Below are 18,114 nucleotides of genomic sequence, written 5' to 3' on the forward strand. Positions count from 1 at the left end.
TAAAGAGCACCTTAACCCCTGTATTGCCCTTTGCCCCCACTTTTAAAACTCTTTCCTTTTATCCCTTCTCTTGTTATACCTGTTACCCTTTCCTCCTCTCCCCTTTCTTTTCCTTGCCCCTTTCATTGACTCTTTCCAGCCCCATGTTTTAATATTTTTAGAGTGAGGCACTAAGCCTCGTTTGCTTTGGTGTGATTTGTTGACTAATCTATCAATAAGGGAGAGAACCTTGGTTGCCAGTGACTTCAAGGTGAACAATTGCTGCATGGCTATCTCATCATACTGTAGTCCCCAATGCATAGTTGCCTCATATGTGGATCTGAATTGTGCCATTCATTAGAACTGGACGTGTGGGGGCCCAGAGTAATAGTACAGTGGGTAGAGCATTTACCTTGCATGCAGCCGACCCAGATTCACTCCCTGGCATTCCATATTGTCTCCCAAGCACTGCCAGCAGCAATTTCTGGATGCAGAATTCCTGAGCATTGCTGGGTGTTGTCCAAAAACAAAAAAAGAACTGAACATGTGGAATAACTGGAACATATTTTGATTCTAAACAAATATTTTTCATGACCATTTAGGTAAGTCTAAGTGAGTCCTTTAGTAAAAGTCTAAGTCACACAGTGTAGAAATGGAAAGTGACACAATCACTGTTTATATGTTCATCTACTGAAAAAGAGTACAGGCATTGCTCAACAGGGGATATTAGCATGAAGGCTGCAACATTTCTTTAGTGAGTTGAGGAGCTCTCGACATGAAATGTCTGCACCACTGTTCCATCCTGTGACAATAGGAAACACCCCCTATTTCCAAACAGTCCTCTGCAGGCTGATGCTTTTGGGTAAAGAGTCAGTGTGAGTCAGCTTGACATTTTCACACCTCCAATCTTTGGAGGTTCCCCTTCCTTTTGCTGACCGATAACTGAACAGGTGCTGCTTTACATGCTCTAGGGCAGATACGAAGGAAACCCAAGCCTTATACACATATAGGGTTTCATAGCATGCTCTTTGCCCAAGAATTCAATTTCCCCATCACCTTGTGTTTAGTCCTTTTCCATAAGAGTTCCATAAGAGTTCCATAAGAGTTTCCATAAAGAGTTCAAAAGCTTCCTGCCATGTCCGTTATTTGAATTTTTGTTATCTGTAGTGGTCAGTCTTTTAGAGTGTTGTCATTTTTATTCTTCACTTCAAAGATGATACGGTTGAATAAGATGTTCTCTGAGGTCATGATTGATGACTTCCATGTATTAAATGCTTATAGAGCGCTTATTTCCATATTCTAGAGGTAAAAACAGCCAGGGAGACCCAATTACTGACTTGCAGTTGTATCATTAAGTTGCAAAACTAGAGGGGAATCCTGGTGGTATCTCTGATTCCACAACTTTTATCTCCTTTCTACAAGCCACAGGTGTTAAATAATTTTTATATGAATGAATCAATAAATGAGTATTTTAGTATTAAGATTAATCGGAGTAGCCCTGATTAAAACCCCACATTTTTGTGTCTCCACGCTCCCAGCCCACCATACGCATTTTGGAGGAGAGAAGGCAAAAACAGACGGCCTTGTAGATTTCAGCATATAGCTTGAACTTCAAATGTGCCTGGAACACATTTGGTTCTTATTTAAAACAAGTTGACTTGCCTCATTGCCATGTTATTACAAATACAAAAGAAGTATAACATTCATTCCGTTAAATAACCATCCTCATAAACTTTTAAATAGTTTCATGGTTTTGACTTGGTCCAAAGCTGGATATTAAAGAAATGGTTATTAATGTTATTTATTTTATTTGTGTTTTATTCTAAGTTTTAACCCTCCTACCGCCCTAAAAAGTACCAACCAACCAACCCTTTCTCCGTTCCTCAAAATGTTTTCAGGAGCGTAAGTCAGATACAGTTTTGATTTCAAGCAGCTAACTCCTTCTGTTTGGAAATATTTATTTTTGTTTTTAGTCTTGTAACCTGTAGCTATGCTTTCTGCTGGAACCTCTTTTATTCCTCTTTGGATAACAGCTAAGTAAATTATTATCCTCTATAAGAGTACTTCACAATGGAAATGTAATGTGAGACACAAGTGTAATTTAAGGTTTTATAACTGCATGAAAGAGTAAAGCAAAACAGATGAGATTAATTTTAATAATGGTTTTAATCCAATATATAAAATTGTATCATTTCAGCATATGGTTTTAAAAAATACTTTTCTCATAATTTAAGTCTTTGCCATGCAATGTGTGATTTACACTTAGAGACATCTGGATTCAGATTTACCACAGGTTAAGTGCTCAAATAGTCACAAGTAGCTGTTCTCCAGGACAGTGAGGCTCTATAAGATCACCAGTATAGCTCTCTGAACCATATGAAGGCCAACTTCTGATAAAATAGAAGCATATTAGCACTGTAGCACTGTCCTCTCGTTGTTCATTGATTTGCTCCAGTGGGCACCAGTAACGTCTCCATTGTGAGACTTGTTGTTTTTTGGCATACTGAATACGTCACGGGTAGCTTGTTAGGCTCTGCTGTGAGGGCGGGCTGCTCTCGGTAGCTTGCCAGGCTCTCGAGGGAGGGGGGAGGAATTGAATCTGGGTTGGTCACGTGGAAGGCAAATGCGCTCCAGCCCAGAAATATATTAATTAACAAGATGTATTACATACATATGTCAGAGCTGTTGTGTTCCTGACCCCAGACCAGAATGTTACCTCAGGGATTTCTTACGTAAGAAATAGGGCCTGAAAGCAGGGTATTCAGCAGGACCAAAGTTCCTGTTAATCTGTTGGGCTGGGTTGGTGTTTGTTAGTCATCACTTCACTTCATTATCAGGCCAACAAATTGAAGACTAAATAAACTCTTAGCTAGACTTGCTTGAATAGCTCAAGTTAAGTTGCTTGAGGCAATGACTAATGTAATTTAGTCATTCTCAGATTTTTGTGAATATTTGTTTTCCGATATTTGACAGCCACAGATGCTTTTCGAAGTTATGATTCCTGTAGATTTGAGAGAAAGGCTGGTCTTTGCTCCAAGCTGCTGTTGTGCCCTGCTGTGGCTGATCCACCACCTTTAAGATTTTCTCCAGTCCTGGAATATTGGCAGAACTGTACTGCGCTGAGAAATGGGTGGAAAAGAAAAAATGCCTCACAGTTCCTCATTTTGAAATGTATAGCATGAAGAGGGTTTAGTAAATTGTTTACAAATCGTTGGGCTTGGTAGATGTAAAATGTAAAAGCAATAGAATATCATTGCTTAAATAGATCAAAACTGCCCCCTTCTCTATCTTCCTCCACTAAAATCTTTCATTTCTTTTGAAAATTTTGTGGAAAATAAAAAATAGCCTCCAAGAATGTTTTAGATTATTGGTGTAGTTTTTACTTCATGGCTCATGCTTTTTTGCAGTAACCCCTTTTATAGTCTAGTCAGAACCAATTTTAGGATGTTGTAAATCAATGATCCATTTTTTCCCATGTAATTTAATATTGGTCTTTTAAACCGGGCCTATAAGTAGAAATGTATACATACACTTCTTCCCCTGGTCCTTTATTTTAGCTAGCTAGTTAGATGTGAATCACAGAGGCATTTTTTAGTATTTCATATTTTTATTTGTGGATCCCTTACTGCAGGAAGATGTTGTCAAAACATCTTTACTGAGAGCTGTACAGTAAAAGTGCTAGGTTCATTAAAAGCCTATTTGGTGTGATTATATAAAATTTTCTCTATTTGGTGTGATTATATCAATTTTGGTGTGATTATATCAATTTTCTCTCTTGATAAGTTTTTTTTCCTTGATAAGTTTTATGGGCTGGAGCGATAGCACAGTGGTAGGGCATTTGCCTTTCACGCAGCCAACACGGCCGACCCGTGTTGGATTCCTTCACCCCTCTCGGAGAGCCCAGCAAGCTACGAGAGTATCTCGCCCGTACGGCAAAGCCTGGCAAGCTACCCGTGATGTATTCGATATGCCAAAAACAGTAACAAGTCTCACAGTATTACTGGGCCCGCTCAAACAAATCAATGAACAATGGGAAGACAGTGACAGTGACAGTATATCAACTTTCCTAACCCATATTTGATAATTGCATTAGTCATGCTATCTCTTTGTCCACATTAAATTTTAAACGTTTGTCAGATCGTTTCTATATTATAGGCTGAAAATGATAACTGTGATAAACCAGTAGTGAAAAAACCATGGTTCACTTATAGATAAGAAGGAAGGGAGGACAATTTTTTGGTCTTTTCTGGGGAAAAGGTATGCTGAAAATTATAACAAATAAATGATCTTTTAACTTCTCCATTTGAATAACACTAATATATATTGGTGTTAGCCTTTTAGTCTTACTCTTTCTAGCATATAAATTATTTGTCAGTGTATATGTACACAACTATATAAAACAGATCTTTCTGTAAATCTTGTCTTATAGTCTGCTTATTATTGTATTTAATCTTAAGATAAAAATTGACTTTTATATTGATTTTTCTCAATAGGCCTGTGTGATTTTTTTTTCCCCCCACACACCTGATGGCTCTCAGAGACTACTCCTTGCTCTGTGCTCAGGGATCTAGGGATCAATCCTGGTGGTGCTTGAGTGACCATATATGGTACTTGGGATTGGCAAGTGCCTTAATGTCTTTACGATCTCTTAAAGATTTTTGTTTAGGTTAGAGGAATTTAATTTATTTGCTGAACTTGAAGGAAGCAGGGAGTTTTAAGTGAGGTCTGAAAATTTTGGCATTTACTGTGGCATATAACATTTTGATATCACCATTCACTACAATAATTTGAACATAGATTTTTTAAAAAAAATTTGGCTTTGGTATTTGTTTTTGATTAAGAATTGAAGACTTAAAAATAGAATTAATGTTTTTAGTTCTTTAGTCAGTTCTCAGACTTTTGCAAAGCCAGTGTAGTGCTAAATATCATTTGTGAACATAAAAAAATTCCCTGGAAGAAAATTAAAACTGCATAATTTGTGGTTTTTTCAAAAATTATTTTTTCAGTAGATTTGCCGGAGTAAGGCAGCTTTCTAAAAATTGTACTAAACAGAATAAAATACATAATATAACTGATTCAGCACGTAGATTAAATTAAACCAATAAATTAATGTCTTAAATTCTTAGTAAAATATTTTTGTGGGAGAATCAGGATACTTACCTGCTTATCAGGTGACCTGAAGATTTTAGAATGATCTCAGTTACAAGTATACTATAGTTGGGGCTGGAGCAATAGCATAGTGGGTAGGGCGTTTGCCTTGCAACAGCTGACCCGGGTTCGATTCCTCCACCCCTCTCCAAGAGCGCGGCAAGCTACCGAGAGTATTTGACCCGCATGGCAAAGCCTGGCAAGCTACCCATGACATATTCGTGTGCTATAAAAAGTAACACCAAGTCTCACAATGGAGATGTTACTGGTGCCTGCTCGAGCAAATCTATGAACAATGGGAGGACAGTGCTACAATTCTACGATTGTCTTGTATATCCTTGTATATCCCTTATCAGATGGGTATTGGGTAAATATTCTTTCCCATTCTGTGGACTCTCTCTGTATTTCAGTCACTGTTTCCTTTGACGTGCAGAAGCTTCTTAGTTTGCACAATTTAAACTTGATTTTTCTTGTTCAAATGCCACGAAAGCAAAGAAAATTGCCAACCAAGGGAATGTTTATATGTATTTGATTATGTTTTAACTCTGAAATACATAGTCTGTGTGTTTTTCAGCTTTGGCGCCATAAAACATGAGATGTTATAATGGAAAAGCATTTCAGAATGAAAAGGATATTTAAACAGAAGTTTCCATATGCCCTGTGAAGAATTTAAAATCTAGCTTTCCCCCCTTTAATTTAGTAATTAGCTAGGCTTACCCTGTAGTGGGGGGACTATAATAGTTTACACCTGTTTCAACTTTCACTGTTTTTATTGGCTATGGCATTTGCTATTCCATATTTCTTGTGAAGCGAAAATATGAAATAGAATATGGCAAAGCAGTTGTGAAATTATAGTAAACATAAAGTGAATTGTTCAGCTTAAAAATATGAAATGCTTTACCTGCATAATCAGCCAGCCATGTTTCAGTAGTATTGAAGTAATTTAGTCCTGGAGTTCTGGGTCATGCAAACAAAGACAATTGCTTTATTTTGGCAGGAACAATTCAAGGCTTTTACAATAAAAATAATTCAATTTTGGAACATCAGGCAGAAACCGTATCATAAAGACCAAAAAAAAAACCTGGTAAATCATTATTATATGTGTGTTCTTCTAATGTTATTGTACAATAAAAGACTGGATTTTTATCAGCATATAAGACCGTGAAGATTCAGTACCACTGTTACAGCACAGAGTTTAGAAATGCCATGATATCACATGTACATAGTTTATTTTACTGGTATCATTTCTCCCTTTCCAAACACAATTGTGAAAGAGACCGTTTGCATCAAGATAAAAAGTATCATATCTCACATCTATTGTTTCTAATTAATCTCAAATGATTTCTCTAGGAGTACACATTGTTTCTAAGACTAACTTAGAGCCGGGCTATGAACAGTGAATCGTTTTTCTTACTATGTACGTTAGCACGGTCCTCCCGTTGTTCATCGATTTGCTCAAGTGGACCCAGTAATGTCTCTATATTGAGACTTGTTGTTACGGTGTTTGGCGCATCGAATACTTCACAGGGAGCTTGCAAGGCTTTGCCCTGCGGGCGAGATACTCTCGTTAGCTTGCGGGGCTCTCCGAGAGGGGCGGAGGAACCGAACCCGGCTCTGCTGGGCCGGCTGTGTGCAAGGCAAACGCCCTTCCGCTGTACTATTGCTCCAGCCCTATTGAGGCACCATGATTCACAAAACCGTTAATGATAACAGTTTCCTGCGTATAATGTTCCGACACCACACCCTCACCAGAGTGTGCCCTCACCTCTCTCCCTCCTCCCTGCTCAGTTCTGTAAGCCAGTTCTCATTTTCGGTTGCCTTTGGCCACTAGTTGTTCTCTTATGTTTCTTATCCCGCCCAAGAGAGAGATCATTCTGGGCTTGTCCCTCTCACAGTATGCTCTGGATCCATGAATTTTTTGTTCAATTGCTTGATTTCATCTTATAATCGAGTAGTATTCCATCGTGTATACATACCACAGTTTCTTTACCCATTCATCTGTACTTGGACCTTTGGGTTGTTTCCAGATCTAGCTGCAGTGAGCATAGGAGCGCAAGTGTCTTTGTGCATTGTCCAGAAGGAGGATTTGATAAATACTAAATTTAACTTGGATAGAGTTGTGACCGTGAAGAACTATCTGGGTAAATTGCCCGTAGGACTGAATTTTACTTTTGATTTTCATCTCACCAATTGGCTCATGTATTCAAAACCTCCCATTGCAGTAGTTGAATGAAGATAGTTGAATGAGGACGGCTGCCTGGATTCACCAGCACAGGGCTTAAATGGAGTAATTGACTGAACATGCCTTCTTTTCTGGTCTGTAAAATGAATATCTTTTGAGTTCCTCAGTTTATATTGAGACAGGAAAATTCTGCAACCTCCCTTTCCCAGGCACTAACTTTTTCAGTAGGTGGTTATATTTTAAAATACTATGGAATTGGGAATAAACTTGAGGACTGACCTCTCAGATATGACTCTACAAGGAACAGCATTTGAGGAGGGAGAATATTTTGGTGAAATATTGTTGCCCCTTGATTGGACTTTATAATGTTCACAGCTTTGCTTGTGCAGGATCAGTGAAAGTTGGGGTCCGCTTTTCCCCCCCATTTTCCCTTTTAGGCTATACCCAGTGGCACTTGGGGGCTTTAGCACACTGCTTCACAAACCATGAGGGCCCGGGGATTGAACCTGAGGCTCTCACATGTGAAGTGTGACCTTCAGCCCTCTGAGCGCTTCCCCTGGCAAAGGTCCTGTGGGGAAGCCAGCATCTGGGGAATAAGATGAGGACGCTACCTGGAAGCAACAGTGTTTGAGCCAAGCGTGGTCTGGACCTGTGATAGTGATCTAGCTTATCACCTATACTGTTTCTAGGACACTTGTGACATTTGGGAAATGGATACCTCTCAGGATTTAGGGGTAAAGTAAGGCTCTGATTTGGAGTTTCTTCTTCACTGGGAATGAAAAAGGCCAAGGACTTTGGTTGCCAGTGAGTTTGGCATTTCCTGCTCTCTGCCTCCCGTTTCCCCTAGAATCATCAGGTCAGGCTGCTAAAGGTGCAGGTTTCTGATTCTGCCTACATGTTTTTTTCCCCCCTGGAGCAGAGTTATTTTTAGTTTGGTTCTAAATAAGGAAATTATCCCATTTCTTAATCTCTTAGAAAGACCATTCTCTGAAGTTTGTTTAGCTGGACTTAGACTGGAGGGGCATTTCAAGATAAGATAAGTGTTCTAAGGGAAATTTCTGTGATTAAAATGTGGTCTTATCATGAAATTTAGGCTGATAAATTCCAAGTTGTGAGTTTGCTGCAAGTGAAGGATAATTATCTGCTTTGATAGACCTTCGAAAATATTCTTGATTCTGAGCATTATTTTTCAAGAAGAATTTTCTCAGTGTTATTAGATTTTTTTCCAGCTCTTTCTGCTGTGGTATGCATTTTTCATGGTCATCTAGTGGGGCCTTCTACACTATTTTAATCTTCGAAGCTGGACATCCCAAAGGTGGCATAAAAGCAAAAGTGCTCCAAGGCACTTTTGGCCACTGACCTTTTATCTTGCCTATGCAGTTCCACTAACTGGAATCACCTCTATTTACAAGTTTAGGCTGGAAAGAATAAGTTTTGGATATTTTTGTTCAATTTTTTTTCTTTATGGATTTTATACTATTTTTATTATTCTGGGCTGGAGCGATAGCACAATGGTAGGGCGTTTGCCTTGCATGCAACCAGCCCGGCCAAGCCGGGTTCGATTCCTCTGCCCCTCTTGGAGAGCTCAGCAAGCTACCAAGAGTATCTCGCCTGCAGGGCAAAGCCTGGCAAGCTACCCATGATGTATTCAATATGCCGAACACAGTAACAAGTCTCAAAAAATGGAGTCATTACTAGGCCCGCTCAAGCAAATTGATGAACGAGGGAGGACAGTGTTTGTTTGTTTGTTTTAGAAGTTCGCGCCACACCTGGTCACCTGGTGGTTCTCAGGACTTTCTGCTAGCTCTGTGCTCAAGGGTTGCTTTTGATGGGGCGTAGGGGACCATATGGGGCCAGAGGCCAGGTACTGAATTCAGGTTTACTGCATGCAAGCACCTAACCCCATGTACTGTTTTTCTGAATCCTATTTTTGTATTAATATTGATGGATATTTAAGTTAGAGGGTGACAGTCTGTAGCATTAATTACATTAACCTCTGTGTATGGAAATGTGTGACTCAGAGGGCTCACCTTAATGTCTGTGCTCAGTTTGGGCTCTTGAGATATGGTGTTTGTGCAAAATAAAATTGAGATGGTGTTTGCCATTCTGTGTCAGCTTTCTTTCCTTTCTGTAATAAGATACTGGCTTCCAAACAGAAATGCACCATCTTAGAGTTTTTCAAGTAAAAAGTCTGAAATGGATTTCCCAGTGCTCAGAGGGTACAGATGTCCAGCTACTGGGACCAGCTACCTTCCTTGGTTTCTTGCCTTGGTGCCTTCCTTCCTCTTCAAAGTCACTAGGTCGCATCTCTAGACCTCACACCTCTTTCACCTACTGCTTCTGTGTTTGCGCAACCTTCTCTCTCTCTGCTACCACAGGCACCTTGACTCCTTGAAATTGGACCTCCTTGTTTCTTCTTACAAGGACAGCTTGTGTGATTTCATTGGATTCACCTGGAAATTTCAGACAATCTCATTTTGGGCTCATTATTCTATAACATGCCTCTTGCCCATGTAAGGTAATATATACTTAAATTCATTGAGGGCGGCATATTCAACTTACCCTTATATTATTTCATTTTATATTTTGTTAAATTATAGAAAAATTGTATGTTTTAATTTCTTCTTTTAGCTTTATTTCCATAGATATCCCCAAACTATCCTTGAGAATCATAGAAACATATACTTGGCTCTATTTTTTTTTATTATAAGATGATGGTAAAACTAATTGTACAAAATTGTCTTGCATTTTAAAATGTCTTATATTTAACTGTGAAATTAAATTTGGTGAAAAAGATTTTTAAAAAATTTTTTTTATTAGTGAAACACCATGAGGTACAGTTATAGACTTACAAATTTTTGTGCTTGGGTTTCAGTTATACAATGATCGAATACCCATCCCTCCACCAGCGTCCATCCTCCACCACCACGGGCCCCAGCATCCCTCCCACCCCCCATCTTCCCCATCCCACCCTGCCTCTGTGGCAGGGCATTCACCCTTGTTCTCTCTCTCTCCTTTTGGGTTCTGTAATTTGCAAGAGAGGCATTGAGTGGCAATCGTGTTTGGTCTATAGTCTACTTTCAGCATGCTTCTCCCACCCTGGGAGGGTCCTCACAACACCCTTTATTTGGTGCTCTCTTCTCTATCTATCTGAGGAGCTGGAGCTATAGCACAGTGGGTAGGGCGTTTGCCTTACAAGCGGCCAACATGGCCGACCCGAGTTCGATTCCTCCGCCCCTCTCGGAGAGCCCAGCAAGCTACCGAGAGTATCTCGCCCGCACAGCAGAGTCTGGCAAGCTCCCCGTGACGTATTCGATATGCCAGACACAGTAACAACAAAGTCTCCAATGGAGACGTTACTGGGCCCGCTCGAGCAAATCGACGATCAACGGGAGGGCCTTTACCTTTTACCTTATCTCTATCTGAGCTTCCTTTTCCCCTAGCACGTGTGGCTGGCCTCTAAGTCATGGAGCAAAACTCCTGGTACTAATCTTAGCCACTCCCATTTTGTTATTTTATGTTCCCCAGATGAATGCAGTCTTTCTGTGTCTATCCCTTTCTTTCTGAGTCATTTCGCTTAACGTGATACTTTCCATGTAGTACCACTTGTATGTAAATTTTGTGACTTAGTCTTTTCTAACAGCTACATAGTACTCCATTGTGTAAATGTACCAAAGTTTCTTTAACCAGTCATCTGTTCTCGGGCACTCAGGTTTTTTCCAGATTCTGGCTATTGTAAAGAGTGCTGCAATGAACAAACAATTGCAGATGTCACTTCGACTATACTTTTTTGCCTCTCTGGGATATATTCCCAGGAGTGGTATTGCTGGGTCAAATGGGAGATCAAATTCTAATTTTTTTGAGAATCGTCCATACTGTTTTCCAAAAGGACTGAACCAGTCGGCATTCCCACCAGCAGTGAAGGTGGGCCCCTTTCTCGCCACATTCGCACCAGCACCGGTTGCTTTTGTTCTTGTGGCTGTGGGCCAGTCTCTGTGGTGTGAAATAATATTTCATTGTTGTTTTGATCTGCATCTCCCTGATGATTAGTGATGTAGAGCATTTTCTCATGTGCCTTTTTGCCATTCAGATTTCTTCTTTGAGAAAGTTTCTGTTCATTTCCTTGCCCCATTTTTGGATGGGGTTGGGTGGTTTCTTCTTGTGGAGTTCAACCAGTACCTTGTATATCCTTGATATCAACCCCTTGTCGGATGTGTATTTGGTGAATATCCTTTCCCATTCTGTAGACTGTCTTTGTATTTTGGTCACTGTTTCTTTTGAGGCACGGAAGCTTCTTAGTTTAAGATAGATAGCACAGCGGGTAGGGCGTTCGCCTTACAAGCGGCCAACATGGCTGACCCGAGTTTGATTCCTCCGCCCCGCTCGGAGAGCCCAGCAAGCTACCGAGAGTATTCGATATGCCAGACACAGTAACAACAAAGTCTCCAATGGAAACGTTACTGGGCCCGCTCGAGCAAATCGACGATCAACGGGAGGGCCTTTACCTTTACCTTACCATTTGTCTATCTCTTTTTTGGTGAAATAGACTTTAAATTTTTATACTTGTTCTTTATAGAAATGAAGAGAAGATTTCTTTGTACTTTGAATTCTCTGTCTAACAATGATTTACCACATATTTGTGGTTTTTAATAATTTTAACAGATACCCTTGGGAACCCCCTGACACATGCCACTACCTCCACCCCTAACCAGTCTGTGTGGCTTACAGTGCGCTCTGGCAGATTGCCTGTAGGAGTTCGGGGGTACCCTGGTGGTCTTTCAAACTTCTATTTCCAGGATTTCTAGTTCAATATTTTTGTTCTGTCTTTAGAGTCAGCTAGCCACTGTTTCACCTTATACCTGTCAGTCCAATCTTTTGGTGTTTGTCTTCTGAAAAAATGTAATTTGAGGCTACTGCATTGGCAGTTTTGGCTTTTTGTCACTGGTTTCCTTTTAGTCAAATTTCCCACCCATATTCACTAGTTAACATTTTTTCAGGGGCTGGAGCGATGGCACAGTGAGTAAGGCATTTGCCTTGCACGCAGCCGACCCAGGTTCAATTCCCAGCATCCCATATGGTCCCCTGAGCACCACCAGGAGTAATTCCTGAGTGCATGAGCCAGGAGTAACCCCTGTATCACCAGGTGTGACCCCAAAAAAGTTTTTTCACAGTTACTATAGGGTTTGTCCTTTTTCATAGTTACTATAAACTTTTGTACCTGTAGGGTTTGTCCTATTTATGTAGGCTGCTGCTTGGATATAAAAGTGATTCTTTCACCAAAGTCACCATTCTCCCAACTATCTCCTATCCGAGTGAAAAATTAGTGGGTTGGCATTTAGTAGAGAGTCACCGAAGTCCCAGTAGCTTATCTAGTCATTGTGAACTGCAGCACCGCTTCTTGTGGGCCCTGTGGGGTGGTGTGCCAGCAGTTGAAGAGGCAGCATTGTGCCCGAAAGTGGTGATGGACAGGAAGTACTTAGTGCCCTGTGGCTGAGTACTCTGGTAGTTGGATTTGTTCAGATAGATCCTTAGCTTTGAAAGAATGAGATCACCTTCATGGCATTATGTATCAGTTGCCTTCCATTTCTGTAATCAGATACCACTGTGAAGTGTCTTAATAACATAAATGTACTATGTAAAGGTTTGTATGTATTTTTTCCCCACAAAAAAGCAGTACAAAATCTAAAGGTAGAAAATTGAATTAGTGCTTTATTCTCTTATCACTTTTACATCAGAGTGGAGACTTATTTACTTTTATTTTCTCATGCCTGATAACTTGACTTTGTTGAACACTTACAAGTTAAAAAAAGAAACAATTTTATTTTATTTATTGTTTTTTAAATTTTTATTAGTGAAACACCACGAGGTACAGTTGTAGACTTACAAATTTTTGTGCTTGGGTTTCAGTTATACAATGATCCAATACCCATCCCTCCACCAGTGCCCATTCTCCACCACCACTGATTCCAGTATCCCTCCCACCCTCCCATCCCCCCATCCCACCCTGCCTCTGTGGCAGGGCCTTCCCTTTTGTTCTGTCTCTCATTTTGAGTGCTGTGGTTTGCAAAAGTGGCATTGAGTGGCAATCATGTTCGGTCTATAGTCCACTCTCATCACGCATCTCCCATCCTGGGAGGAACCTCCCAACACCCATTATTTGGTGCTCCTTTCTCTATCTGAGCTGCCGAAAAAAAGAAACAATTTTAAATGTATGCTTTTTTTTTTATTTGCAGCTGCTGCTGAAGGAAAAGGAAAAAGTGGGGAAGACTTTTTTCAAAAGGTAAGCTACTAAACTGCTTTTTAAGACCTTTCTTGATTCTTGAGAAATGTCACCCAGAAGCTTCCTTTTAATATCCAGGGTTGCTAGTTTAAATAAGATAGGTAGAGGTATTCATTGTGCTTGGGTTTCAGGGGAAAGAGCCAATAAGCTATAGTTTCCATTTTTCTAAGAAGGATCATTTGGGGCTTGTTTGACACTTCTGACAGAGGTAGTAAAGGCTGCTGTTTCGATTTCCCGGGCAGAAACCAGCAAAATGCCCTTCAAGGAGTTCCACTGATCAGTGGAATATAGCAGAAGAAAATGGAGTGGAACCACTTGCAGACTATGAGCAACCGTTGATTTTAATCAATGTTTTTTCAAATTGTTCTGTATAAGGGAATGTACCCTTTTTTTTTTTAAAGAGATTGGTTCAGCTTCACGTTCTTCTTCCTCTTTTTTTGTTGTACTTTTTGGGTCACATCTAGCAATGCTCAGGGCTTACTCTTGACTCTGCACTCAGGAGTTACTCCTGGCAGTGCTCAGGGGACCATATGGGATGCCGGGAATCGAACCTGGGTAGGCCATGTGCAAGGAAAACATCTTACTCACTGTACTATCGTTCTGACTCCACATTCTTCTTTCTTTTATTAGATTGTAGTGTGTCTTTGTTCTTGTCTATATCCACAAGTGTGTGTGTTGAAACAAAAATTCAGATTTTAAAGGAAGGGAAGAGTAAAATAAACCAGAAACTACATGAAGTTAAATACTGCTATAGGGGGTTTATCAAGGCTTTTGGAAAAGATCTGTGTATAACCAGACATGGATTTTATAAGCCTCTTCTTTTCTAGTGGATCTATTTTTTTTGGAAGGTCAGCCTTCATCATTCATAGGTATTGTCTTTCAATATTATTAAAAATAATCACTTTCAGAGCTGTTCTCTGTTGTGACTACATTTACTTACGACATACTCTGTCCTATATACTGTAGAGATCCAAATAGCCCTGAAGTGTGGGGCTCTAGAAGGTAAGTACTTGAATCAGTGAAAGAAAAGCACTTCTGAAGGGTTTCAAAGAGAAATTATCTGAGTGAAGAAGGGATAGGCTTGGATGAGCTGAAAAGATGTTTTAGATAAAGAAACATGCAGTGATAAGAGGGTTCAGAGACAGGAGAATGTATATGGCATTCTCCTAACATCAGCTGGTTCATGGCATGTAAAATGAGTTATGTTATCCTAATTGATGTAATACCATTGTATGCGAACCTCTCAAAGAAATTTGAGTTTAAAGAGCTAGAGAGATAATACAGTAGGTCGATGCTTGCCTTGCACGTGACTGACCTGGGTTCAACCTCCAGAGTCCTGTATGGTTCTTTGAGCCCTGTCTCAGAAGTGGCCCCTGAGCGCAGAGCCAAAAGTAAGCCCTGAGCACTGAAGGGTGTGGCCCAATCCCCCTGCTCCAGATTGAGTTTGAAAAATTTAAAAATGTGTTACTGGCCAAATAGAATGTATCAGACTGAAGTTTTCCATTTCTGCTTTTGGTTTACACTGCTAAAATTTATGTGCTATTCTTGAAGCCCCAGAATTGGCATTATCTGATATTAGTTAATATCCACCTTTCATTCAGTTCCGGGCATCTTTACCCAGGGCAGGCTTGCCAGCAGCAGAAGGAAAAAAGACAAAAAGCAGAAATCACAGATTTGTCTTGGGTCGGTTGTAATGGTGTGGATAGATAGTTTATGGAAGAATATGTTTTTCATTCCTCTTTAGGCTGCAGATAGATGAAGAAAGCAGACTCCAGCTCTGTGTGATTCATATTTTGAAAGCGAAATCAAAACACAGGGTATATGATCATAAGAACCTTCATTCCTAGAAGATCTGCTAATATTTATCACTCTTTGTGGAGCCATATAGACATTCCAGCAGTGTAAATGGAAACATATGTTTGAATTTAGGAGTCTGTGCTTCCCACATGTTGTAAGTTGAAATTATAGATTCCATTCTTGGTTGTAGCTTAATGTGGTCTCTGCATAACAAAGTGGGGATAGAATTTTGACTTTCTCATTTTCCCCGGCAAGTTTACCAAGAGTATTCGATATGCCAGACACAGTAACAACAAGGTCTCCAATGGAGACGTTACTGGGCCCGCTCGAGCAAATCGACGATCAACAGGAGGGCCTTTACCTTTACCTTTACCATTTTCCTCAGTTCAGCAGAAAGTGTCTTCCTGACGGACAAGTGTCCATTGGTTTGGATCATTACCCTGTGAAAAAATCCTTTAACCTAATAAGAGACAAGCAGTCCAAGTTTCCAGAGTAATTGCCAGTGTTTTCAGCAGAAAGAACTAAATAGTATGGTTCAACTGCAGGAGAACATAGGGACAAGTATTGACTTGCCTCCCAGGAATATTCTTACAGTCACATGTATTCCAATTCACATAATGCTATTTTCAGAAATATTTAAGAGCAAAAATAATGAGTCAAGTTGCTCGTCATTGGCATCTTTGAAAAAAGTAATTTCTCTCAGAATCATGCATAAGAACCTCAAGACTGTCTGCTTATTATTAGTTTTTTTTTTTAAACCCTGGGATGTGTATCCAAAAACAAAATCTCTTATAAGCTGAGTTTAAAATTTGACTTTTGTTATGTTAGAAGCATCTATGACTCAGGCTGTAAAGATTTACTGGACTGAGCAATGCTTTGCATGCAGAGGTCTGCATGGTTCCCTGAACACCAACAGGAGTGACTTCTGAGCACCTCCTGTGTGGACGCCCCCTAAAAAGCATTTATGTCTGGAAGGACACCTTACTCAGATTGAGTCTTTAATATTTCCTTTATTTATACCGTCAATATATGTACAAAGTCATATTAATATAACTTTAGTAAATTATTCATTCTCCTTAAAATTTTTAACTGAAATTAAAAAAAATAGATATATCTAAGAATGAGACGGGGTAGATTTCCACAAAGGGTTTGAAGTTGTAGTTTAATAACTGCCTAGGACACCAGCCAGGTCGTCTAAAATTTGAAGTCCTGATACTAATTGCTCAGCTTGTGGTTGCGTTTCCCCAGAGTTCTTTCTCTCTGGTTTTCAGTATACTGTTATACTGTATGTGTTTTAAAGCGTTCTTTTCCCCAAAACTCTATTAGGATAAAAGACTAACGGAGCAGAGAAACACACCAACACAGTGCCTTAAAGCACAGATTTATTTTACTTCTGAAAATTCATTTTGCTTTTATTTTGGGCCACCCCTGGTGCAGCTTGGGAGCCATTCCCACTCCGTGCTTGGGAGACCGTGTGGAGCTCGGGGTAGACCTGGCCTCTTGCACGCAAAGCAAGCACACAGGTGGTTGAGCTCTCTTTCTGGCCTTTGTTTCACTTCTGTGGAGAGTACTCACGTTTAATGTATGGTGCCATCTGTCTGAGACCAAGATTTTTTTCTATAAAGTGTCTCTGCTGTTCCTTAAGGCGTATCTATGGTCAAACCATGAATTACCACCATGTCCAAGTGTGACCTGGTGAGAAAGACATCATATCGCATACCACACAAATGGTGAACATATAAATCTGTATACCAGTGGTGTAGAGATTGTATGTTGTCAAAGTATAGCACCTTCTGTGATAGGCTTTGAAACCTTTTGTGGTACTTAGGGCTGCTGTAACAATATATTACAAATAGGGTAGATTAAACTACAGAAATTGGTCCTCTCATAGTTCTGGAGTTTGTATTTCTATACAAAATCCAAACTCAAAGGGCCGTTGAGATTGGTTCCTTTTATTTTATTTTATTTTTAATTTATTTATTTTTTGCTTTTTTGGGTCACACCCGGTGATGCACAGGGCTTACTCCTGGCTCATGCGCTCAGGAATCACTACTGGCGGTGCTCGGGGGACCATATGGGATGCTGAGAATCGAACCCAGGTTTGCTGTGTGCAAGGCAAATGCCCTACCCGCTGTGCTATCACTTCAGCCCCAAGATTGGTTCCTTTTAAATGTTGTGAGAAGAGAAATGTTCATGACTTTTGCCAGCTCCTTGTGACTTGCTTACATCTTTGACATTTTTTGGCTGTTAGAAACATCCTGACATTTGCCTTTATCTTCATATGACATTTTCCGTGTTAGTTTCTTTTGGTATCCAAATTTCCTGTCTCTGAGGATGCCAATCATGCTGGAACTAGGGTCGCCCTAAAGAGCTCATCTTACTAATGACATCCTCAGTGACCCTGTTTGCAAATAAAATGTCCTGAGAGATGGAGTTAGGGACTTAAGAGGAACTTTTGGGAGAGACAGTTCAAACCTTGAAACACCTCTTAATGAAGGAAAATATTCTGCAGAAAAATTACAATTAGAAAATCCAGAAATGTTCTCACATTGTTTCACATGAAGATTTTGCCTTGATATCTTTTATTATAGTAAGTCACAATAACAACATAAAATCCTGATAAGAGAAAAATTCTAATCTGTCATCTTATCTTTGAGAGAAAAGTATTGTTTGCATGCTCAGTTCAGTGCTGAATGTGTGCGAAGCGCCTCTTTTTGTTGCTGTTGGA

General features: G+C 39.9%; 1 protein-coding gene across 1 annotated transcript in view; it reads left to right on the plus strand.

The window, feature by feature from the left end:
• Positions 1–18,114, plus strand: part of BICC1 (BicC family RNA binding protein 1) — a 379,808-nt gene that overhangs the window by 108,655 nt on the left and 253,039 nt on the right. Inside the window, exon 2 of the mRNA XM_056120915.1 lies at positions 13,543–13,589. Within this exon, the coding sequence (XP_055976890.1) occupies positions 13,543–13,589 (47 nt within the window). The remainder of the gene's footprint in view (positions 1–13,542; positions 13,590–18,114) is intronic.

The sequence above is a fragment of the Sorex fumeus genome, unplaced genomic scaffold, assembly GCF_029834395.1.
Source record: "Sorex fumeus unplaced genomic scaffold, SorFum_2.1 ptg000043l, whole genome shotgun sequence".
NCBI lineage: Eukaryota > Metazoa > Chordata > Mammalia > Eulipotyphla > Soricidae > Sorex > Sorex fumeus.